This window comes from Pieris napi, chromosome 18 (assembly GCF_905475465.1).
Source record: "Pieris napi chromosome 18, ilPieNapi1.2, whole genome shotgun sequence".
In the NCBI taxonomy this organism is placed as follows: domain Eukaryota; kingdom Metazoa; phylum Arthropoda; class Insecta; order Lepidoptera; family Pieridae; genus Pieris; species Pieris napi.
Window position 1 is genome coordinate 2,258,832 of NC_062251.1, and position 21,771 is coordinate 2,280,602.

General features: G+C 35.1%; 2 protein-coding genes across 2 annotated transcripts; both read right to left on the reverse strand.

Moving 5' to 3' along the window:
- Positions 1 to 1,055: 1,055 nt before the first annotated feature.
- On the reverse strand, positions 1,056 to 3,061 carry LOC125058848 (piggyBac transposable element-derived protein 4-like). Its single transcript, XM_047662995.1, has 2 exons — positions 2,829 to 3,061; positions 1,056 to 2,645 (listed from the first exon to the last, which is right to left on the reverse strand). The coding sequence occupies exon 2, from the start codon at positions 2,643 to 2,645 to the stop codon at positions 1,056 to 1,058; it is 1,590 nt and encodes a 529-aa protein (XP_047518951.1). The 5' UTR covers positions 2,829 to 3,061.
- A 2,364-nt stretch (positions 3,062 to 5,425) lies between these two features.
- On the reverse strand, positions 5,426 to 15,518 carry LOC125058557. The gene is made up of 8 exons (XM_047662655.1): positions 15,424 to 15,518; positions 14,278 to 14,310; positions 11,880 to 12,005; positions 10,371 to 10,581; positions 9,137 to 9,244; positions 8,336 to 8,483; positions 6,893 to 7,082; positions 5,426 to 5,565 (listed from the first exon to the last, which is right to left on the reverse strand). Exons 3-8 carry the CDS (start codon positions 11,991 to 11,993, stop codon positions 5,443 to 5,445), a joined length of 894 nt encoding a protein of 297 aa, XP_047518611.1. The 5' UTR covers positions 11,994 to 12,005; positions 14,278 to 14,310; positions 15,424 to 15,518; the 3' UTR covers positions 5,426 to 5,442.
- Positions 15,519 to 21,771: the final 6,253 nt, after the last annotated feature.

Consider the following 21,771-nt stretch of genomic DNA (forward strand, 5'->3'; position numbering starts at 1 on the left):
AAGCATATATTTTTGCAAAATCAACCTTACGCGAATTGTTTAAAGTTGTTATTGCAACGATTATTTTTAAATACATACATAAATTTAAAAAATGTGTGACGTCACATAAAGAGGGGGGGGGGGGGGGTTATAAAAATGTGACAACCTGTGACAAGGACGGGGGGAGGGGTTCAAAAGTCCTAAAATTCGTGTGTCGTACTTTATGGATGGCCCCTAATGGGAAACAGACATTGCTCCGGTGGTGACCCAAAAAGTGGTTTCCGAAACCAACCATTCAGCTCCCGTCCTGAAATTTCCACTAATAGCAGCTATCACCAGCAATCCTTCAATCTGTCGAGCCAGTCTGATGAGCTTCCTTTACTGACCTTGGCCCATGCTCTGAAGGTCCATGGTCAGGTCCATGTGGTTTTTGTGAAAGTTATGTTGTCGTTAATATTATATTTGTTAGCTTTAAACTATATTCAAATATTAAATTAAAAAGGGCACATGCAATGACCCATGGGCAACCCAGTCTTCCCGCTATTAGGGAGCGTTCAAGTATTACGTAACGAGTTAAGGGTGGGGGGAGGGGTCCTTTTGTAAAACGTTACGATGCGGGGCGGGGATTGAATTACGCGTTACTGTTAACCCTAGATCACTAAACTTTTTTTTTTCAAACTCTGTCACTAAACATTAGTCCTACAAACTAACAAAATAAAACCGCAATATTTATCAAAACTAGAGTATTTATTTAGAAAAAGTCTACTTAAAATATGGAATGTCTTTTAAATTACCACATAATAAAACAAAAGGTTAAAAAAAATTATTCTTGGCAGTCGGCACACACTGGAACCGTATGTTCCCCGCAAATCGCCGTCTTGCAGCGGCTGCAAACATATTTAGTCATCCTGTGTTTTTTGTAAGGACAAAAAGAACATATTTTACGCTTATTTTGTTGCGCTTGAGAGGTACTAGGAGTAGCATCTTCAATTTTTAAAATATCTTTAATACTAGCTTTTATATCCCTCCTCAAAGTGACAGTGTTATACCGCTCTCGTAACCATGGCTCTATGAGCTTATCGGCTAAACTTTGGGACGAAACTCCTACGTCTCATTGGTTTTTGCCGTTCTCTGACCATGTTCGACACATAGATGACATATGAATTAATTAGGCACAGGTTCAAGACATTATAAAACACGCATTGAGGCCATCTATTGGTTTTGCGATTGACACATATAGCTGAGCACATTTGGTCGACAGTGTCGACAGCACCTTTGGTACTATTATAAAAATGTATAATTTCAGGCTTTTTCGAAGTGGAGTTAATGTCTGGCTGACTGTGTACTGTCGAAAGAAGAAATACTGTCTTGTTAGATTTTGGTTTATACGAGACCAGAGTCTTCTCACCATCAAATGCAAACATCGAAGTATGAATCTTTCTTGATTTTTTGTTTTTCATCTCAGGTGGAATCTCTCGCTTATTACTACGTATTGTCCCAACAAGTGTGAGTTTATACGGGTCCTGAAGTAATTCTGAAGCAAGTGGCACTGAAGTGAACCAGTTGTCCATCGTAATATTTCTGTTTGTCCCATAGACAGGCTCACAGAGTTGTTTCACAAAATGTGTGGCAAGAGGCATATTATCGCAATTGGTTCCTTTACCCAAATAAGGCGTAGCATTGTATACGTACTTTGAATTAGAATCTGCAACCATTACAATTTTTATGCCGTACTTGTTAGGCTTATTGGGTATATAAATTCGAAATGGGCAGCGCCCTCTGAACCCAACTAATTGCTCATCGATTGTCAGATAGGAACTTGGCTTGTACCATTGTTTGCAATGACCAATGAATTTCTCCCAGAATTCTCTTATAGGTGCAAATTTATCGGATGCTCTTCTGTCTTGTCTGGTAGCTTTGTCATCAAATCGAAGGCATTTAAGCAAGAAATCAAATCTCTCAGCGCTCATGCAGGCTTTGAAAATGTTACCACTCCTTCTGTCATCAAACAATATTCTCGTGGGTAAATGATTACTTTTTATAGCAGCTGATTGCATAAGAAGACCCAGTAAAGCTTTTAGTTCAATAGCTGAAGTTGGAGAAATAGTATGAGTGAGTTCCTTGTACTTCACCTTTTTTATTTCAATCTCTGCATTTGTGTAAATAACAAGTTGGTCAATCATTTCATCAGATAAATACAAATGAAATATTGGAAGTGGTTCTACCAAATCTCTTGCATCACTGTTAGGTCCGGGTACAAAATGAATAATGTTTCGAGCCGATGCACGAGTGTTTGAAGAGCGTGGAGTAGTTGCCCACTTATGTTTGTTTTTTCCATAAATGTATGGTCTCTCAGGTTGTATTACCAGATCCTGGTGAGAAGCTATGGGTGGACAAGGCTGCAAACACTCCAAAGAATCATCATCAGAATCTAGGATTCTGTTTCTGTTACGGCTTCTCCGGGAAACATTTAGATCTTCATCAGAAGAACTCGACGAATCATCTTCAATTTCGTCGGTATCCTCGACTAAGTCCTCCTCTAAGTTGTCATCAGGTTCGGAGTCCGAAGGCACACCAGATGGTCCAAAAAATGGTGAATCGTCATCGTCATTATCTGACTCGTTCAAAATCTGCAATATTTTATCTTGATCTCGTATCAAATCCATCTGTAACAGAAAATACTGCTAAAACAAAATGTTCAAAATCTCATAAAAAAATAAAAAATGATAATAAGTTCATAAAATAAATATTGCTCGTAGTATCACACATATTTATTATTCATTTACATTAATCAGTAATTAGTTATTATAGATAAAATCGTAAATAAAAAGAAATATTTCATAACTTACCTTTCTTCACTTTTGTGGCGCAATTACTAAACATTAGCCTGAGAGACTACTATTGCGTAATATCTCCGGAAGTAGGAAGCGTGCGTACGCAATGCGAGTTCACGGGTCACTGATTGGCCGAATTAGGAAGGTACTGAGCGGCTGAGGGGGGTGCGGTAACGGGAACATACATAAACAGCGAATGCGTCAGAGTCGTGTAGCCTGTGAGACTAATGTTTAGTGATCTAGGGTTAATATTATTTTCGACTTACACCACATAATAGTAACTAAAGAGTCACTAGGTGGTCACGAAATGTTTTACAATACTCGAGTACAGTACTGTACTTGGGTACTAAAAAACGTTACGGCGAGTTACATGGGGGGGGGGGGGGTCAATCTCCAAAAATTGCGTTACGTAATACTTGAACGCTCCCTTATATAGTACGCCCCCCGCAAGGTAATGACTGTCACCAGAGATGCGCTTGCGCATCGGATAAAAGCATTAACGATTTTATGTCGTAAAATAATCCCACTTATTTTTTTATAATTCCTTTATGGCGTAAATTTTAAGAATAGCGCCATCTATGTATGGAAATAGCTAACTTCACATGTCAGTTTCCTATTATAACTTCGTATTAAAGTTCGGTGTAGTCTCAAGGCTGATGGAAACAACAGTATTGGGATGTCGGAATCGCTATTGGAAGCCTGTCAGTAATAATCTTGTGACGTATAATAGTTAATAAATAGATTTTAAATTGTATGGAGATGTCGGCTTTAAATATTGCGTATTAAAGATTTGGTAATCACTACGACGCAGTTGATGTAGCTGTCTCTGTCGCACCTGCGTTGTTGTTATACAAATAAAAGAGACAACTATATGAATTGTCTTGTCACTTAAAATAGCAAGAGTTTGATGCATGATTTTATTCATAAATCATAAATTAAAGAATACATTCAATTTATTGTTTATGGTTTAGATAAGAATAAAATCGTTTGACAATATTTTGTTTATCTTATTATATCGTATGTACTATCTCATTAGAAAAATATTTAGTAAAATGTTAGTTAATTCAACGGGTCGCCATTTTGAATAACACAACTTTGACTTTCCGTTTCTTATTAACGCTTCATGTCAAATGTCATCACAGATTACAACAAAGTTGAATCTTGGGCAATATTTCCAGCCGAGTATATGCGAATATTGTCTGTGGCTATTCCAGATAGACTATTGTATGGGTGTTTGTAGATTTATAGCTTTATATAATGTACAAATATATGTAAGTTGTTATGTTATACACTTAGTTCTGAATATATGTTATGTTTTATACTAAGTGTTTTATTTTCTACATCGATAACCCAACTACAAATATGTCTACTATAACCCAAAATACAGGAATGTCCCAATATTAAAAAAAATAAAAAAATTGTCCGGTCAAATTAGGTCAAACAAACAAGAGCGAAGCTACCAGAATTACCATCAAGCTGTAACTGAGTAAACTTTATCATAACACAATTTTTTTTTCTTTTTTTCCTTTATGGCTCTCGCACGGTTTGTGCATTAGCCAGCGTCAAGTATAAGGCCTTAGAAATTCGACCGTGTCCTCCATGTACGGTTTAAGCACTCGCCCGGTACCGCACAACCCTCCCAAAGGAAGAGAACAAATTTAAATTAAATTAAAACTTGCCCTCGAACCGGGAATCGAACCCGGTACCCCTCACCTAGCTGCCACTTAATAAGACCGCTAGGCTATGAGGCCCTTAAAAAACAACTTTTAAAAATTCCCCATGTTAAGATTTATGAAAACTTAAAACTTGCCGTTTTGAAGAAAATGGCGAAAAATACATTTTTTTTACCTTTGGACTTGAGTCAATTTTTTTCCATGGGTCGTAACGATGGAGAATTTCCAAAAGTTGTTTTTAATTGTGTTTTGAATAAGTTTATTCAGTTTCAGCTTGATCTTAATTCTGTTGGCTTGTAATGTCATAGATCGACCGGACTAAATACCTATTCAATGGAAATTGGACGTCTCTCTAAAGTATAGCATATTACTATTAAATTTATTTATTTTAATTGAATTAAAGTAAATGTAAATAAATCTTGTATGTCAAAATCTAATGTTTCTGTCACATGCCAGTAATAATAAGCTCTTAGTTTTGACTCACATGTGTCAAATCCAATACGTTTTTGGCTCTGGAACGGTTTGTGCATTAGCCAGCGTCAAGTATAAGATTTTTTATAATTCGCACTTATAATTTGCCATCCTCGGCCTAGAACGTATTGCTACGTTCTAAACGTTCAGTCTCCTTTCTTAGGTAGCATACTCACTGCTTGCCTTAGAAATTCGACCGTGCCCTCCATGTACGTTTTAAGCACTCGCCCGGTACCGCACAACCCTCCCAAAGGCCGAGAACAAATTTAAATTTAATTAAAACTTGCCCTCGAACCGGGAATCGAACCCGGTACCCCTCACCTAGCTGCCACATAATAAGACCGCTAGGCTATGAGGCCCTTAAAGTCCCTTCTTGACCGCTCTCAAATATGTCAATCTTGACACAGTAAAAACGGCTTGACAGCTCTTGTAACTGAAGTTGACATTTTAGATGATAGATTAATAAAAAATAGTTGCAAAACAATTTAATTAACAAAGAACTCGTTGGATCGCTGGTTCTGATTGTGTCTCCATTTGCAGGCCCAGTTCCAACAGGACATTCCAGCCCACGGCTCGTCCGTGTAAAACACTTGTCCGTTTTGGTACATCTGGAATTATGCGCAAGAGTTTTATTAAAAATAAAAAAAAAATGTGTGCGTGTACTAGGTGTACACACGTAAGAAGTGAAACTTCTTTATGACCTTATTTTTCGAAAAATGATCTACTATATGCAACTTTACAGAAATTGGTTAAATAAAGTTAAATTAGATAAAGTTTAACAAAAGGCTTTTATTATCATAGACATGAATATAAATATAATTATTTAATTTTACCTTATTACTACTAAGATTATTACAGAATTTCATTAATTGTAATAGAATTATTAGTATTACTATCATTGTTATCGTTATTATATATTTTTGTTACTAATGGCTTCAAATCTCTTCGGATCAACCGTGGTAGGGACAAGAAAAAGATGGCGCGTAACCGAAAAATGTGACAAATGTGTGTAAAATTTTTTCCAACGCCGATAAAGAAGTTTGACTTCAAAAAGCAACATGGCGCGTGCTGCTACAAAATTTCTCCCATACGTCGATAAAGAAGTTTCACTTCAAAAGATGGCGCGTAACGGAAAAATGTGACGCGTAACGAAAAAATGTTACATTAAATTTTTTTCCAACCCCGATAAAGAAGTTTCACTTCAAAAATAAACAGCGGCGCTACAACCTATTTAGATCTGGACTCTGGGCTTCAGAATTTTGTATCGTTATCACTTGTTTTTCTAATCAAGTTGGTGATCATTCTGTGTGCCTGTTTCCTTACGATATTTCCCTTCACCAAAGCACGCTAGTTCAAGCCTTTTGCTGTTGACATCCCCAGGTGCAATACAAGGTTTGCATCATCATTTCTTGTAACAGCAAAGGAGTGGAACTCCCCTTTCATCTCCCCTAGATAGTTGAATATAGGCATCACCTGGACAGGCGTTCCGATAGGCCGCATCTCACTATACATCAGGTGTGATTGATATGTACGAATGATAAATATATGACAACTAGCAGACCGGCCCAGCGTTGCTGTGGCTAAGGTTTTTCATATATTACATAGTAGCAAACTATTCAAGGGAAACGGTAGGAGAACACCAGTCATGGGGACCACCATGCTTTTTTGGTAGTTATGCCATTGAATTGTATCTTTGTGAAACGTTGGTACTTTCAACACAGCGCCATCTGTTAGAATTGTGACTGTTTAATAATAAACAAATATTTTGCAATAAAATAATATTGCGGGTATAAATTGAGATGTAAGCTCCTATCTTTTAAGTTGGATCAAACTGCACACGGTGTGCAAATTTGATTGATATCGGTTCGGTAGTTTAGGAGCCCATAGCGGACAAACAACTTGACACGTAATTTATATATATTAAGATTGACTTACAAATGACAGATCCGAGCTTTTATACGTCACGCCATCATACCCAAATCTCAGAATGAAATTCATAGAGAATATAGAGAAAATACAGCGTATGTCAGTCGTGGCTGGGATGAAGTACCGGTACGGACCGCACCAGTAGGACACTTTCGGTTCATACTCGACGGATTCAGGGAATTCTTCGCGCGGATTTATTCTGAAAGAAAGCGTATATGGGGTGATTCTTCTTTCTTGTTGAGGCCTGAAAGCATGTTTTATGCGATCGAATTTGTCGAAACTTCACTATTTTTTCTTAGACATATGTAGGTATAACATTTATTATTAAGAAAACACACACAAAATAATAATAATAAAAATTATAAAAGGAATGAAAGATAACATTTTAAGTTATTGCATAGATTTTATAGCGGGCTTTGAGCGCGGCGACCGAATCAAGAAATTCTGTAACGAAATAAACCTAACACACGATGACGTAATATAGGTGCGGCCAATACGCGTTAGAGCGGGACAGAACGTATACTGCGTCTCACATCGGTTTAGCGTGATCGGATAGGCGTATTAGTCTCAGATTGAATTAATATCAAAGAAAAAAATTTACATAAGTTTATAAAAAATGCTATGCAATAGCTTTACCGCGGCAGTCCCCGAGTGCCACAGGTTTTTTTTTATTTTAAAGAACAAGGTACGTTTTAAGTGTGTTGTGGTTGTGGCCCTGGCTCAGCTCAGCATTATGCTGAGGAGCAGACTGTTCCACAGCGCTGGTCATTCATTAATAAATGAGGCTTCATTATTATTATTATTATTAATCTAAGTGTTGGATATCCAATTGATTTGCTGTCCACTAAAATATCTCGGCTTTTCATCGAAAAGCGACTTATGTCCGCAGATTTTTTTTTATAATCAAAGAAATTAACATTTTTGAAGTTCTACTTTTTTAGGCGCGTTATGGAAAATTGGTGAGAGTGAAATTTTACGATGCGCGCGCACCTGAGACATAAAATTACCAGTGTGATTATAGCGTACGCGAGCGAGATGGGAATAAGACAATCTACAAGTAAAAAGAAATAGAATATGCGTGAAGTTAGCAGCTATGGCAAGAATTTTGAAAGACCATAATGACCTTTGTAGTACATTTTAAACAAATAAAGGAGTTTTTATTATTTTTTCAATTTAATATCTTAATAATTAATAATTGAATAATATACTAAATATTAAATATTATTAAATTGTTAACGTTAAATATTTATTATTAATTATTTAATATTTAAAAAAAAGCCAAAGAAGTATAACTTCTTACGCGCGTACATAAGTACACGCATCCTTTTTTTTATATTTTAAAATGTTGACTACTAACTTCAGGGTGTCGGTTTTTTGTGTTGGTGTGCGGGTGTCGGTTTTTTGTGACGGTGCATCGTAACATAAACTAAAAATTCTAAGAATTGACATTACTTATAAATGCACTGCGCGTCACTCCAGCTATCATCAGAGTGGCAGTAGAGACCTTGGCTCGGATCCTTTGCCTGAAATTGTTCCGCATGAGGCCCAACATACGTCGTCTCTGAGTGTCTATGGTAGAAGCCGGAGAACGCAAATGCGCCTAAAGGCAAAATATTTAATTAAATATAGACGTAACATTTATTACTAAGAAAACACACACAGAAACACACAAAATACAATCACAAACTATAACAATCAATGAAAAAATAAGAAATAATGAGAGATAACAATTTTTGAAGTGAGACTTCTTTAGGCGCATGAGGGACTTTTATGGAACGTCACGAAGATGTGCAGCGTTTTTGTCGAAGAAAAGGGAGAGAGTGATTGAGACCGATTGAGAGAGTGAGAAGGGTGAATTACCTTATATAAATTCTATTTTTAAAATTAAAATTTCGTAAAGAGAATTTATAAAATATTAGTATTTTATATTTTATGCAAAATAATTTATTGAAATGTAAAATAATCTATGCCGTGTATTATAATTTGTTTTTGTCATGATTGGAAATTAAACGGGCAATAACAGAGGGCAAACGGGCAGGTGGCTCACCTGATGTAAAGTGATACCGGGCTTTTGCCCTCTGGCATTGTCAATGTCCATGGGCGTTGCCGGCCTTAAGAAATCTAAAATCTTTTCTTAAAGGACCTTAAGTCGAATTGGTTCGGAACTACTTCAGTGGGCTACTGGTTCCACATGGTGACTTCGATATCGCTCAGTTGTTTTTTAATGCAAATGGTTTTTAATTACTGATATACCTCTAAAAGTATAGCAGTGCGGTTTTCTTTCACTCGACAAAATCATTTGGACGTCTTCTTGGTTGTGTGCGGACGCCACGTAGTATGATGTTCCCAGACATTTGAACTCTGTAATGAAGCTATATATAGCATATATATATATATATATATATACTATCTTTATACGTTACTAGCTGACCCGGTAAACGTCGTTTTGCCATGTGTATTATTTCTACGAAAAAGTTTTTGAAGTGAAACTTCTTTATCGGGGTTGGAAAAAAATTTAGTGTTACCTTTTTATCGTTACGCGTCACATTTTTCCGTTACGCGCCATCTTTTGAAGTGAAACTTCTTTATCGACGTATGGGAGAAATTTTGTAGCAGGTTACGCGCCATGTTGCTTTTTGAAGTCAAACTTCTTTGTCGGCGTTGGAAAAAAATTTACACACATTTGTCACATTTTTCGGTTACGCGCCATCTTTTTCTTGTCCCTACCACGGTTGATCCGAAGAGATTCGAAGCCATTAGTAACAAAAACATATAATAACGATAACAATGATAGTTATACTAATAATTCTATTACAATTAATCAAATTCTGTAATAATCTTAGTACTACATAGTAGTACAGTAATAAGTTAAAATGAAATAATTGTATTTGTATTCATGTCTATGATAATAAAAGCCTTTTGTTAAACTTTATCTAATTTAACTTTATTTAACCAATTTCTGTAAAGTTGCATATAGTAGATCATTTTTCGAGAAATAAGGTCATAAAGAAGTTTCACTTCTTACGTGTGTACACCTAGTACACGCACACATTTTTTTTAGTTCAAACTCAAACTTAAAATATCTTTATTCTAATAGGTAAACAAGTACGCTTATGAACGTCAAAAATAAATTAAATTAATTGTAAATTTACATTTACTACCATTTCTCAAATCAAGGGCGTAGAACGCAAGAGAACTGGCAATAAACTCTCCGCCACTCTTTTTAATCGCCAAGTTTTTTGTTCTACACAACGTTTGTAAGGAGAACATTTTAAGTAATAAAAAAAAAATTAAAAACAAAGCTTTGTCCTCTATCAGCAGGAGGCATGGTGAAATAGGAGCACGCACTTACATTCTCGTGGGAACAACACGCAAATACATAGTCGAAACAGCTAACATCACCGCATACACGAATTCAAGTACGACCAGTCACCACAAGGAAGGGGATGGGAATAGACCGTAAAAAGACCTTTCTTAAAAGACCAACCTGGACTCGTGTACAATCCAAATGGTATCTTCGCCTGGGTCGATTTAATTTTCGCCTCCGACGTGTCCATCTTCTTGTTCAATTTCAGCAGTACCATAGACATGAGCGCCATGTCAGTGGCGAAGAGCAGCCTCTTCAGGTCCTTAATGTGACTGTCGACGAAGGTAAAAAGCTTCTTTTCAGCCGTTTCCAATATTTCCCGTCGCTCTGTCTGAAAATTTTAAAAGTTTTTAAATGCGGATGTAATTATTAAAAAACTTTAGAGGTGTCAAGGGACACCCGGATGGAACGAAATTCCTTTCGATTAATTTATATGTTAATTGGTATCATAACAGTATGATAGATTTTCTCGACACCAATCTTACGACGAAAAAAAAAAGCCAACATCACGAGGTGTTTCCAGGCGGTCACCCATCCAAGTACTGACCTCGCCCGACGTTGCTTAACTTCGGTGATCGGACGGGAACCGGTGTATTACAATAGCAAATAGCAAAAAAGTGTCGTGACAACTTTTCGTAAGAATTTTTTCCGTCTAGCTAAAATGAAACTTTTATTACATCGTCTCAAACTTTTTCGTCTGTGTTGCATGTCGCGTGACGGTCGGCCGCGGAGTAGGGATAATGTGAAAGGCGCTCGTCATAGCAGCCAAGGCCAATATGGCGGCGATTAGTTCGCAGCAGCTGACCGTGTAGTGTATAGACTATTATTAAAGTGTGTATATAATGTAAATAATTGTTAAGTATTATGTATGTCGTACTCTCTTAGACACAGAGTTCAATAAAAATATTAGTTACTACTAGTCTACTTTTATTATTTCCCATTATTATTACAATTTTACAAGTATAAAATTAAGATTGATACAGTGATTTTTATACCCTTAATAGAATATTATTCCCAAAAAATTTAGTTAAATGTCTATAATGTGAAAAAAAGTTCCACTTTTACCGTGGGTTCATAAAACCACACAATCCTTTTATGTAATAGGAGGCAAACGGGCAGGAGGCTCACCTGATGTTAAGTGATACCGCCCATGGACACACACTGCCAGAAGGCTCGCAAGTGCGTTGCCGGCCTTGAGAGTGAGAATTCTATTTTTACACGCTTTATATTAGCTTCACCTGTATGTATGTATGTATGTAACCGACTCCTTCGGTCTCGATTTTGACCCACTTTAAACGGACAGATTTTATTCAAATTTTGCGCACCTGTCAAAGATCGATGACAATGCAATACCGGAAAAAAAAAAAAATACCTAAAAAGAGCGTGGGGCGCTCTGTGCCATATTCTATAGAGCAACCCACTCTTTTTCACAATAATACCAGTATTTTTTGTTCATTACCATTTTCAGCCAAAATTAGGAATTATTTTTCACTTTTTAGTTTGATGTGCTTTAAAAGCGTGTTTTTTTTAAAACTAGTATTTATTAAAGTTAACATTTCGTGTGTTTTGTTAGTAAAAAACGTTATGTCTATGTGTAATAGTTAGGCGGTCACGACCGCCTAAACTTACTGGATTATGCGGCTCCTTAATCCGTGCGTTCATATAAGTCGTGTACTTCAGAAGATTGTCGAATTTCTCTTCTGCGTAGCTGTGTCTCGGATCTATTTCTTTTGCGCTTGGCATGTTGTAGGGTTTCTGGAATAATTCATAGTCGTAGAATAGTGACGGATCTGACAAATAGTAAACTTTACAGGGCAGCCATTTCAAAATAGTATAATCATGTTAGTTTTTTTTGTCATAATTTTTTTAATTCATATTCTGTTATTATGAAAATTGGCATACAAACAAAAGGGTTTGTTTTGAAATAATATAAAAATACTAACATTAAATTACACAGTTTTCTAGAAAAATCACATGCTAGAGAGCGTCTATCAAATCCGTCACTTTACCGACTGATTAATTTAAAACATGGATTGTTTTTTTAATGTAGCCGTAATATTTAGTCAATGTAATATCCAAATATGATAAAAAGTGGATTTTGGATTTTTTCAAATCCGACATTGTTCTTCGATCATGACGAATTGTTAATAATATTCAGCCATAGCTTCACATTCCGCTCCGACCAAAAAGGTGGAAAATCTTGTGTTTAAGTGTCATGTTAGAGTGACACGAGAGCCTCTATAACACGGCTTTGTAGGAACTACTCGAGGGGGTTTGAGTGGGTGGTATTGCTCATCCAGTCTCTGAATAGGGGTTCAAGTATTACGCAAGCACTATAGTGGGAGGGGGGTGTCTTTTTCTTATTTGGTGATTACGTCAACAGTAATTAATGACTTTTTTTCAAATATTACCCACTAGTCCATTGAAATGTTACATTTTTTAGGCCTTACCTTGCGTTTTTTAGAGGACGCAATTTTATTTTTTTGATGTGTAGAGGTGGTCAGTGTAAAGCTAAAAACAAGTTTGTGGGGTCGCCACCCTTGTCCCACGGCCGCCATCTTGGAAAAAGGGGTCCAAAAACTACGTTTTTGGCTATATCTCCTAAACTATCCATCCTAAATTTAACCTGTAGAGATACATTTTGTAGCAAATCGCTGTGCCTACAATTATGTCTATGTAACTTTTTATCATAAATCCAAAATTCAAAAGTTATAAGTAAAAAAGTGAAAATATTTCCTATTTCTAAAGTTGACTAGGTGCCTCAATGCTCATGACAAGCCGATCAAAACAGCAGCTTTACCTTACTTTTAAGATCTCTCGTTTATTTTAAACAAATTTTCCAAATAATTTTTTTTTTTCTTACAATTTTACTTATTGGTAGGCCTATTTATTCCACAGACAACTTGCTGATATGGTAATCTTCGACATAATTATATTATCAATCAGTTATTAGAATGGTAGCTAGCTATCACTTTTTTATTTATAACTTTTTGAATTTTGGATTTATGATAAAAAGTTACATGGACATAATCGTAGACACAGCGATTTGCTACAAAATGTGTCTTTACAAGTTTTATGCACGATGGATAGTTTAGGAGATATAGCCAAAAACGTGGTTTTTGGACCCCTTTATCCAAGATGGCGGCCGGGGGACAAGCACGCCAACCCCACAAACTTGGAGTTAAGCTTGTCAATACAAGTCAAAGTCGATACAAATACCCCCCCTACATGTTCCATAAATAAAATTGCGTCCTCTAAAAAACGCAACCCCAAATGTAACTTTTCAATGGACTACACATATTGTCTATGCTTGAACGAAATGCATGCATGCAATTTACTTTTGATAACAATAGATACAAGTAAAAAGTAGGTATTTTATTAAAGTACGAAAGCGCTGTACTTAAAAATATTTATTCTTTATTGTATACTTGAAAAACTTAACACATAACAGCTTGTACATTTCTTGTAATTAATGAATTTGCAGCAACAAATTTTAAGTATACTCTTAACTTTAAGTATACAAAGTTATTATATCATATTAAATTAATTAAATATTGAAGGTATAAAATCGTTCAAGTAGTGTTCAAGTAGTGGTCCACCTAAGTTCTGGATCTAGCTCAGGGGGGGTTATGACCCCCATGACCCCCTTGGATCCGCCGCTGTACGTAAATTTTGTTACGAATTTTAAAATGTATTGGATAAGGAAAATATAAATGTAAAGTAAAATATGTATATTGATTAGATAATGACTGTAAGTGTGTATCTAATAATCTCAAAATTAAAAACTAAGTAAAATATATCTATAGTCCGAATTAGTAGACTTTCCACTACCACGAGATCGGTATCTATGCGAGTGAAACCGCGGGGCATTGCTAGTAATGAATAGAGACATTTTTTGTACACGTAATGTGTACGAGTATGAGTACGAGTATTTATGAGTATGTACGTGTATTTATGAGTATGTTCGGGTATTTAGATAATTAAATTATATTTCGCAAAACTTGACATATTATTAAAGTATACATACTGTCTCCACTGTTGGAAATGATAGTCTTGCAAGCTGAAAAAAAGTATTTATTTGTTAATTAATAGTTTAGAAGACATAGCTTGTAACATATACTGTATGTGGTGAACTTTAATAAATAATTGTATCACTTATAAAGTATACAGACCAGTAGTAAACAAATAAAAAAGGGTGCGTATACTTATGTACGCGCATAAGAAGTTATACTTCTTTGGCATTATTAAAAATAGTTTTTGATTGCATGCAAATAATAAATTACAATTAAATAATCAAAGACTGGAAAAGGAGTCATTATAGTCAATAAAATTCAGTTTACATTTGAAAAATTAAATAAATAAATATTTATTATTATTATTCTCTTACATTGAGTGTAACATAAATTCTATTATTATTCGAATGTTGTTTTTAAATTATGTCCAATGCCGTGGCATCTTCCGTGGGCAACTTTATTCTGTTAATTTTGTGTCACGGTGCGCGCGCATCGTTAAATTTCACTCTCATCAATTTTTCGTAACGCGCCTAAAGAAGTGTAACTTGAAAAAGCCTTGCTGTTTTGCTTACATGCTAAATATAAATTAAATGTGCCTAAAGTAATATATTCCTTTAGGCACATTTAACAACCCAACATTCATATTGAGTAATCATTTATAAAACATTGGCCTCTTGGAAGATGTGCAATTTTTCTTGTTTCTAGTTACTTATTGTCACCAGTTGACAGCACTTTAAATGAATATGTAACATAAATCTTTCGCTATAAAAGTAAAAAAATCATTTAATCACATAGGTAACATAATGTACACTTATGACATGTCAGTAAAGAAATACATATTAATGCATCTAATTTTACATTTACTGCTAGTTCTCAAATCAAGGGCGTAGAACGGGAGAGAAGAACTGGCAATAAACTCTCCGCCACTCTTTTTAATCGCCATTTTTTTGTTTTACAAAATGTTTGTAAGGAACTGCAACCATTACACCATGTCCCATGTGACATTTTAAGTAATTAATAATAATAACATAAATTAAAAACAAAGATTTGTCCTCTATCAGCAGGAGGCATGGTGAAATAGGAGCACGCACTTACTATCTCGTGGGAACAATATATAGTCAGCAACGCATCAAATCGTAAGTACTGCGAACAGAACTTACCAATTGGAATGATGACACTTCTCCATTATCAGCTTTGGATAATCGGGCCCAAAGTAAAATCTAAAAAATATTAATCTTTATATTAACAAACTTTTATTTATTAAATAAAAATATAAAATAATATGCAACGAAACGGTTATTAAGACAATAATAATCAAATATACAGCAAAAAAATAAAGAGAAAAGTCTTTAACACATGTATTCTACCCTGCCTTACCTATGGCTGCGAAACTTGTGCACTATCTAACCAGCACAGGGATATGCTAGCACACTGCCAAAGAGCCATGGAAAGAAGCATGCTGAGCATAAGAAAATTAGATAAACAAATTAACGCAGACATAAGAGCTAGAACAGGTGTGACAGACATTCTCACTAAGATTGACCAAATGAAATGGAGATGGACGGTCATATGCTACGGAGCTCTCATGAAAAATGGAGCAAAATAGTGATGGAATGGTACCCTAGAGACGGAAAACGAAAAAGAGGTCGACCACGCAAGAGATGGGAGGACGAACTGAAACTAACAGCAGGCCACAACTGGTGAAGAGTCGCAAAAGATAGAGAACAGTGGAAAGGGTTAGAGGAGGCCTTTGCCAAGAGGCAAACCGAACTCCGAGATATACTGGAGTGAAAATATATTAAAGTTCAGATATATAAAGTGACAGAGTTTCGGAATTTAAAGGCTATATTATTATTATTAAATCAAATATACAGTATTAACAATTTTTAATTAAAACAAATTTAAAAAGTTTGGTCCCTGTGGCAGTGTTCCTTTATCGCTGGCAGTATTTCCTCATATGCAATAATATTTTAGGAAAGCACCAGCTCTGGGGTCATCGGTACTATCTACCAGGCGCCAACTTTAATATTTTATTAGCGTCTGTTCACTTGAAGCTCACGACCCAAGTCTACTCCACAGGGAACAAAAAGAAGTTGGAGGAAAGACATATTTATAAAAAAAATTTTTAATAAATCCTAGTGATGGAAGGAATTCATTTGGATCCGAAATGGACCATTTTTTTTGGCTTGACCGGGGCTTAAGTCCCGAAATAAACGCGTCGATTGGAATCCTTGACCACCTTTAATTTGCCTCAATTATTATTACTCCAGGAATCGAACCACGTTTGACGGCTCATTGGTCTAGTGATTAGTACCCCTGACTGCGAATCCATGGGTCCCGGGTTCGATCCCCGGCTGAGACAAACATCAATGTGATGAGCATTTGGTGTTGTGCTTAGGTCTTGGGTGTTTAAATATGTATTTATATGTCTATCTATCTATAATATGTATGTATATCCGTTGCCTAGTACCCATAACACAAGCTTCACCAGCTTAGCATGGGACTAGGTCAATTGGTGTGAATTGTCCAATCATATTATTATTATATTGACCCTTTAGGTTATTTATTTTTGTGTTCATGGCATGAGGAACATAAACGTGGAGAAAGAAAGTACTAAACTTTACAACGTACAATAAACGCAAAAGCGGAAGAACTATATAGAAGATGGATAGGCCAGATAAAGAAATACCTGATACATGGCAAAGAGTGGCACATTGCAGACAGTTGGAGGCCTAGGCCAAATAAGGGCACACAGATATTTTAATGTATACCGGTCGTCCAAAGTTATGGTACATGAAGGGAAAGTACCTACCTTAAATATCGTAGAGTATTTTACTGAAATATATACTATGACATATATAACTTAAGAAGAATATAAATGAATACTATGTTTAGTATTGTCTTTTATTGACATAACCTTTACACATTTAAAGAAAAAACTTTTTAACCGGATTAAAGTTATGTATTATTATAAATTTGGTACACCGTGAGCCATTTCTGCCAAAACCCTCCATCTTTTAGTCGATACCAACTCCGGGGAAATAAATACAGATAATGCAACTTTCTCTACAGCTGTGAAACTTTTTGACATCCAACACCTTTTGTCTTCAGTCACCGTGACCGTGCTTTACCGTGACGCTGTAAAGCACGCGAAACGTCGGTTAAATTTAAAATTATGTTAAATAATTGTAAATTTATAATAATACATAACTTCAATCCGGTTAAAAAGTTTTTTCTTTAAATGAATACTATGTTACTTAAGAAGAGTCATTAGTTTTTGGTCATTCTTTCGATTGGCATCATAAAAGTAGTGTTTTTTTTTACATTTAAGTCGGTTCGATTCCCAGACGAGAAAAGTAATTTTTAGAAAATCTTTGAATGCAGAATTACTAAGTTTAAAAATAACATATAGTCTTCTTTCAGTAAAATACCCTATCTACGATATTTAAGATACTTTCCCTTCATGTCCCATTACTTTATAAGGTTAATATTATTATGGTTATTATCTAATATATAAAATTCTCGTGTCGCGGTGTTTGTAGTTAAACTCCTCCGAAATGGCTAGACCGATTCTCATGAAATTTTGTGTGCATATTGGGTATGTCTGAGAATCGGACAATTATTTTTCATCTCCCTAAATGTTAATGGTAGTCCACCCCTAATTTTATTTTTTATTTTTTTTATGATACAGCAATAAAAAATACATACAACCCCTAATTTTCACCGCTCTTCGATCAACCCCTATTTTTTATTATTATTGATATATGTACTATACATGGCAAAACGACGTTTGTCGGATCAGCTAGTTATTATATAAAATTAATACATACCAGAAATGTTCGGAACAATTTCATTTGTACTTCTTTGTGCGCACTAGAGCGTTTATTTACTAATTGCCTGTTATAGTTTACGATAAAGTTAACTGCTGTTAACTGACTTGTTAATTTGACTATAATAGTTAAATATTTTACTAAAACTCTCAATTTTTTAAATATGTTTTTTACCAATAAACCGAATTTGCGTGTTTTTCCCACGATAATGTAAGTGCGTGCTCCTATTCCACCATGCCTCCTGATGATAGAGGACATATCTTTGTTTATGTTTTTTTATTTATTATTATAGTTAATTAAAAATGTCATGTGGAACATGGTGTAATGGTTGCAGTTACAAACATTTTGTAAAACAAAAACTTGGCGATTAAAAAGAGTGGCGGAGAGTTTATTGCCAGTTCTTCTCTTCCGTTCTACGCCCTTGATTTGAGAACTGGTAGTAAATGTAAAATTAGAAGCATTTAATATGTATTTCTTTAATGACGTTCATAAGTGTGCATTGTGTTACCTATATGATTAAATGATTTTTACTTTTTTTTAAATGTAAAATTAGAAGCATTTAATATGTATTTCTTTATTGACGTTCATAAGTGTACATTGTGTTACCTAAATGAATAAATGAATTTGAATTTAAATCAGGAAGCAGTGCTGGTCTTGCTTGAGGGCCTCCCAAATCAGTCATGCTGGTGAAAGAATTATTCTGATGTGCTCGTACGATGAAGGAAAACATCGTTAGGAAACCTTCATTAGAACCCAAAGTGTGAGGCAAAGAAGATCACTTGAGGATCTTTCAACCAAGTCACGCGTTCAAGTTACTTTTTGTTCTAGTTTTTGTATCGAAGTGTCCAAATAATAGTTTAGAACAAAAAAAAAATATTTTGTTAAAAACTAGTTCATATACTCAAATATCTCGTTAGTCTTTCCTCCAACTTTGATTTTGTTCCTTTTGAAGTAGTACTCTTGGGCCGTGCCTCATCTGCACAGGCGCTTATTAAAGATTTAAGTTGGCGCCTGGTAGATAGTACCGGTGACCCCAGAGCTGGTGCTTTCCTTAACGAATAAGTATCGCAGTTCAGCGAGGAAATGCTGCCAGTGTTAAAGATACACTGCCAGAGGGACCAAACTTTTTAAATTTGTTTTAATTTTCTTATTGTTCATGAAGATAAAATAATAAGATATACTATGTCCATGCGTAATATAGTAACTAAATTTTGTTTTGGGTTAATTTTGTTTGAAATTGTGATTATGATTAAATTATTAAACATCGACAGAGACAAGAAACCAGACGACAATCCGACTTCGAAAAGGTGTAGTTTATCGTAATATTATTAAGAGGAAAGATTTGATTTTTTTGTTTGTTTGAAATGAATAGGCTCCGAAACTACTGGACCGATTTCAAAAATTCTTTCACCATTGGCAAGCTACACTATTCCCGAGTGACATAGGCTGTTTCAATTTCAAAAAGAATAGGGATGCTTACTAAAACTTGAATAATCTAACCCAAGGTTTAGAAACAAAAAACTTCCTTCAATCGCGTGCGCTGCGAAAACTATTAATGATAGAACAAAATGATGTATAAAATTTTTCAGGACACATCACTATCTATAAAAAATGTCGCGACAGCATGTCTCTATCTTTTATAGTTACGTCACAATAAGCGTCCTTTTATTATTTTTTTTTAAACGAAATTACTGAAATTATATGTTATAGGATCAATACATATTTATTTAGAAAATTGATGGATAATGTCTAAAATTAACTAATCTTTTTTGCTCGTATCCCGGTTTGAGAGCTTTTAATGCCTTTTTAGATAGCGTAAACGACTTCCTTCCATCTTCAGAATTGCTCATTAAAATCAGAAGTATACCTGTGAACAAATAAAGTTATTTATAAGTATTCTTACTAGCTACATACATAGGCTGCACTAAAAGTATCGGGAATGTAATAATACCACTGTTCCTGTCATATTTAAATCTTTTTAATTGAAAACTCCTTTTTTTTAAAATCAAATACCATTTATTTTTGAAGTGAAACTTCTTTATCGGGGTTGGAAAAAAATTTAGTGTAACATTTTTTTCGTTACGTGTTACATTTTTCCGTTACGCGCCATCTTTTGAAGTGAAACTTCTTTATCGACGTATGGGAGACATTTTGTAGCAGGTTACGCGCCATGTTGCTTTTTGAAGTCAAACTTCTTTATCGGCGTTGGAAAAAAATTTACACACATTTGTCACATTTTTCGGTTACGCGCCATCTTTTTCTTGTCCCTACCACGGTTGATCCGAAGAGATTCGAAGCCATTAATAAAAAAAAATATAATAACGATAACAATGATAGTAATACTAATAATTCTATTACAATTAATGAAATTCTGTAATAATCTTAGTACTACATAGTAGTACAGTAATAAGTTAAAATGAAATAATTGTATTTGTATTCATGTCTATGATAATAAAAGCCTTTTGTTAAACTTTATCTAATTTAACTTTATTTAACCAATTTCTGTAAAGTTGCATATAGTAGATCATTTTTCGAAAAATAAGGTCATAAAGAAGTTTTACTACTTTCGTGTGTACACCTAGTATACGCACACATTTTTTTTTAAAAAGATTCTCGGTCTTCACTCAAAGTTTTGTCAAACTTGTGTAGTCATTGAGAAAATGGAATTGACTCAAGAGCGATGATTTATTATGACTTTCGAAGTGGTTTATCACAAAAACAGTGTGTTGACCGGATTATTTCTGCATTTGGTGATGAAGCCCCATCCAAAACCACAATTTATCGCTGGTTTGCTGAATTTCAACGTGGACGTGTCAAACTCAAATTTCGCGGAGAATACTTCGAAAAGCAATAAATACATTTTCCTTGATTCCCGAAATTTTCAATGCCGCCCTCGTATAAATAAAACAAAAGTACGTGCTTACAAAGTACACATGTCAGAAGTGAAACCTCTTTGTAAATTAATTATTATTAAGGTAAAAGCCCCTATAGATGATCATGTACCTGTATATGATCACTTCATGTATTTGTATATATGTATCTATATTCACACTGTATACGTGCTAATGATAATACATATAAATTATATACGTTATGCGACAGAATTGCCATCTAAAGTTCTAATATGTAACTTCTAAACGAATACATCAACCAATAGCGTGTATTTTTTCTCGATTTCCCTTACTATCTCTCTCAATCTTTCTCACTATAGCTCTCTCCCCCCTCTCGGTCTATGGTAGGTACTGTGCGTGATGTGACGTTCGCTCTATCTCACTCTCTCTCTCGATCTTTCTCACTTGCTTGCTCCCTACTCTCGCTCCATGGCTATTTGCTTCATGCTACTCTGATGCACTCTCTCTCAATCGGTCTCAATCGCTCTCTCCCTTTTCTTCGACAAAAACGCTGCACATCTTCGTGACGCTAATATTATTATTATTGCGTTGCGTTGGCGCCTAAAGTATCACTTCAAAAAGAAAACACTTACACAATATACAAAGCCAAAACAGATTACATTGTCAAACTTAAAAAAATCAGTGACCTTTTTTAGGTCTGGGCCTCAGATTTCTGTACCTGTTTAATATGTCAATCTAATAGGCAAGTCAATCAGCCTCCTGTGCCTGACACACGTAGACTGTGGGTCTAAGGCAAGTCGGTTTCCTCACGATGTTTTCCTTGGCA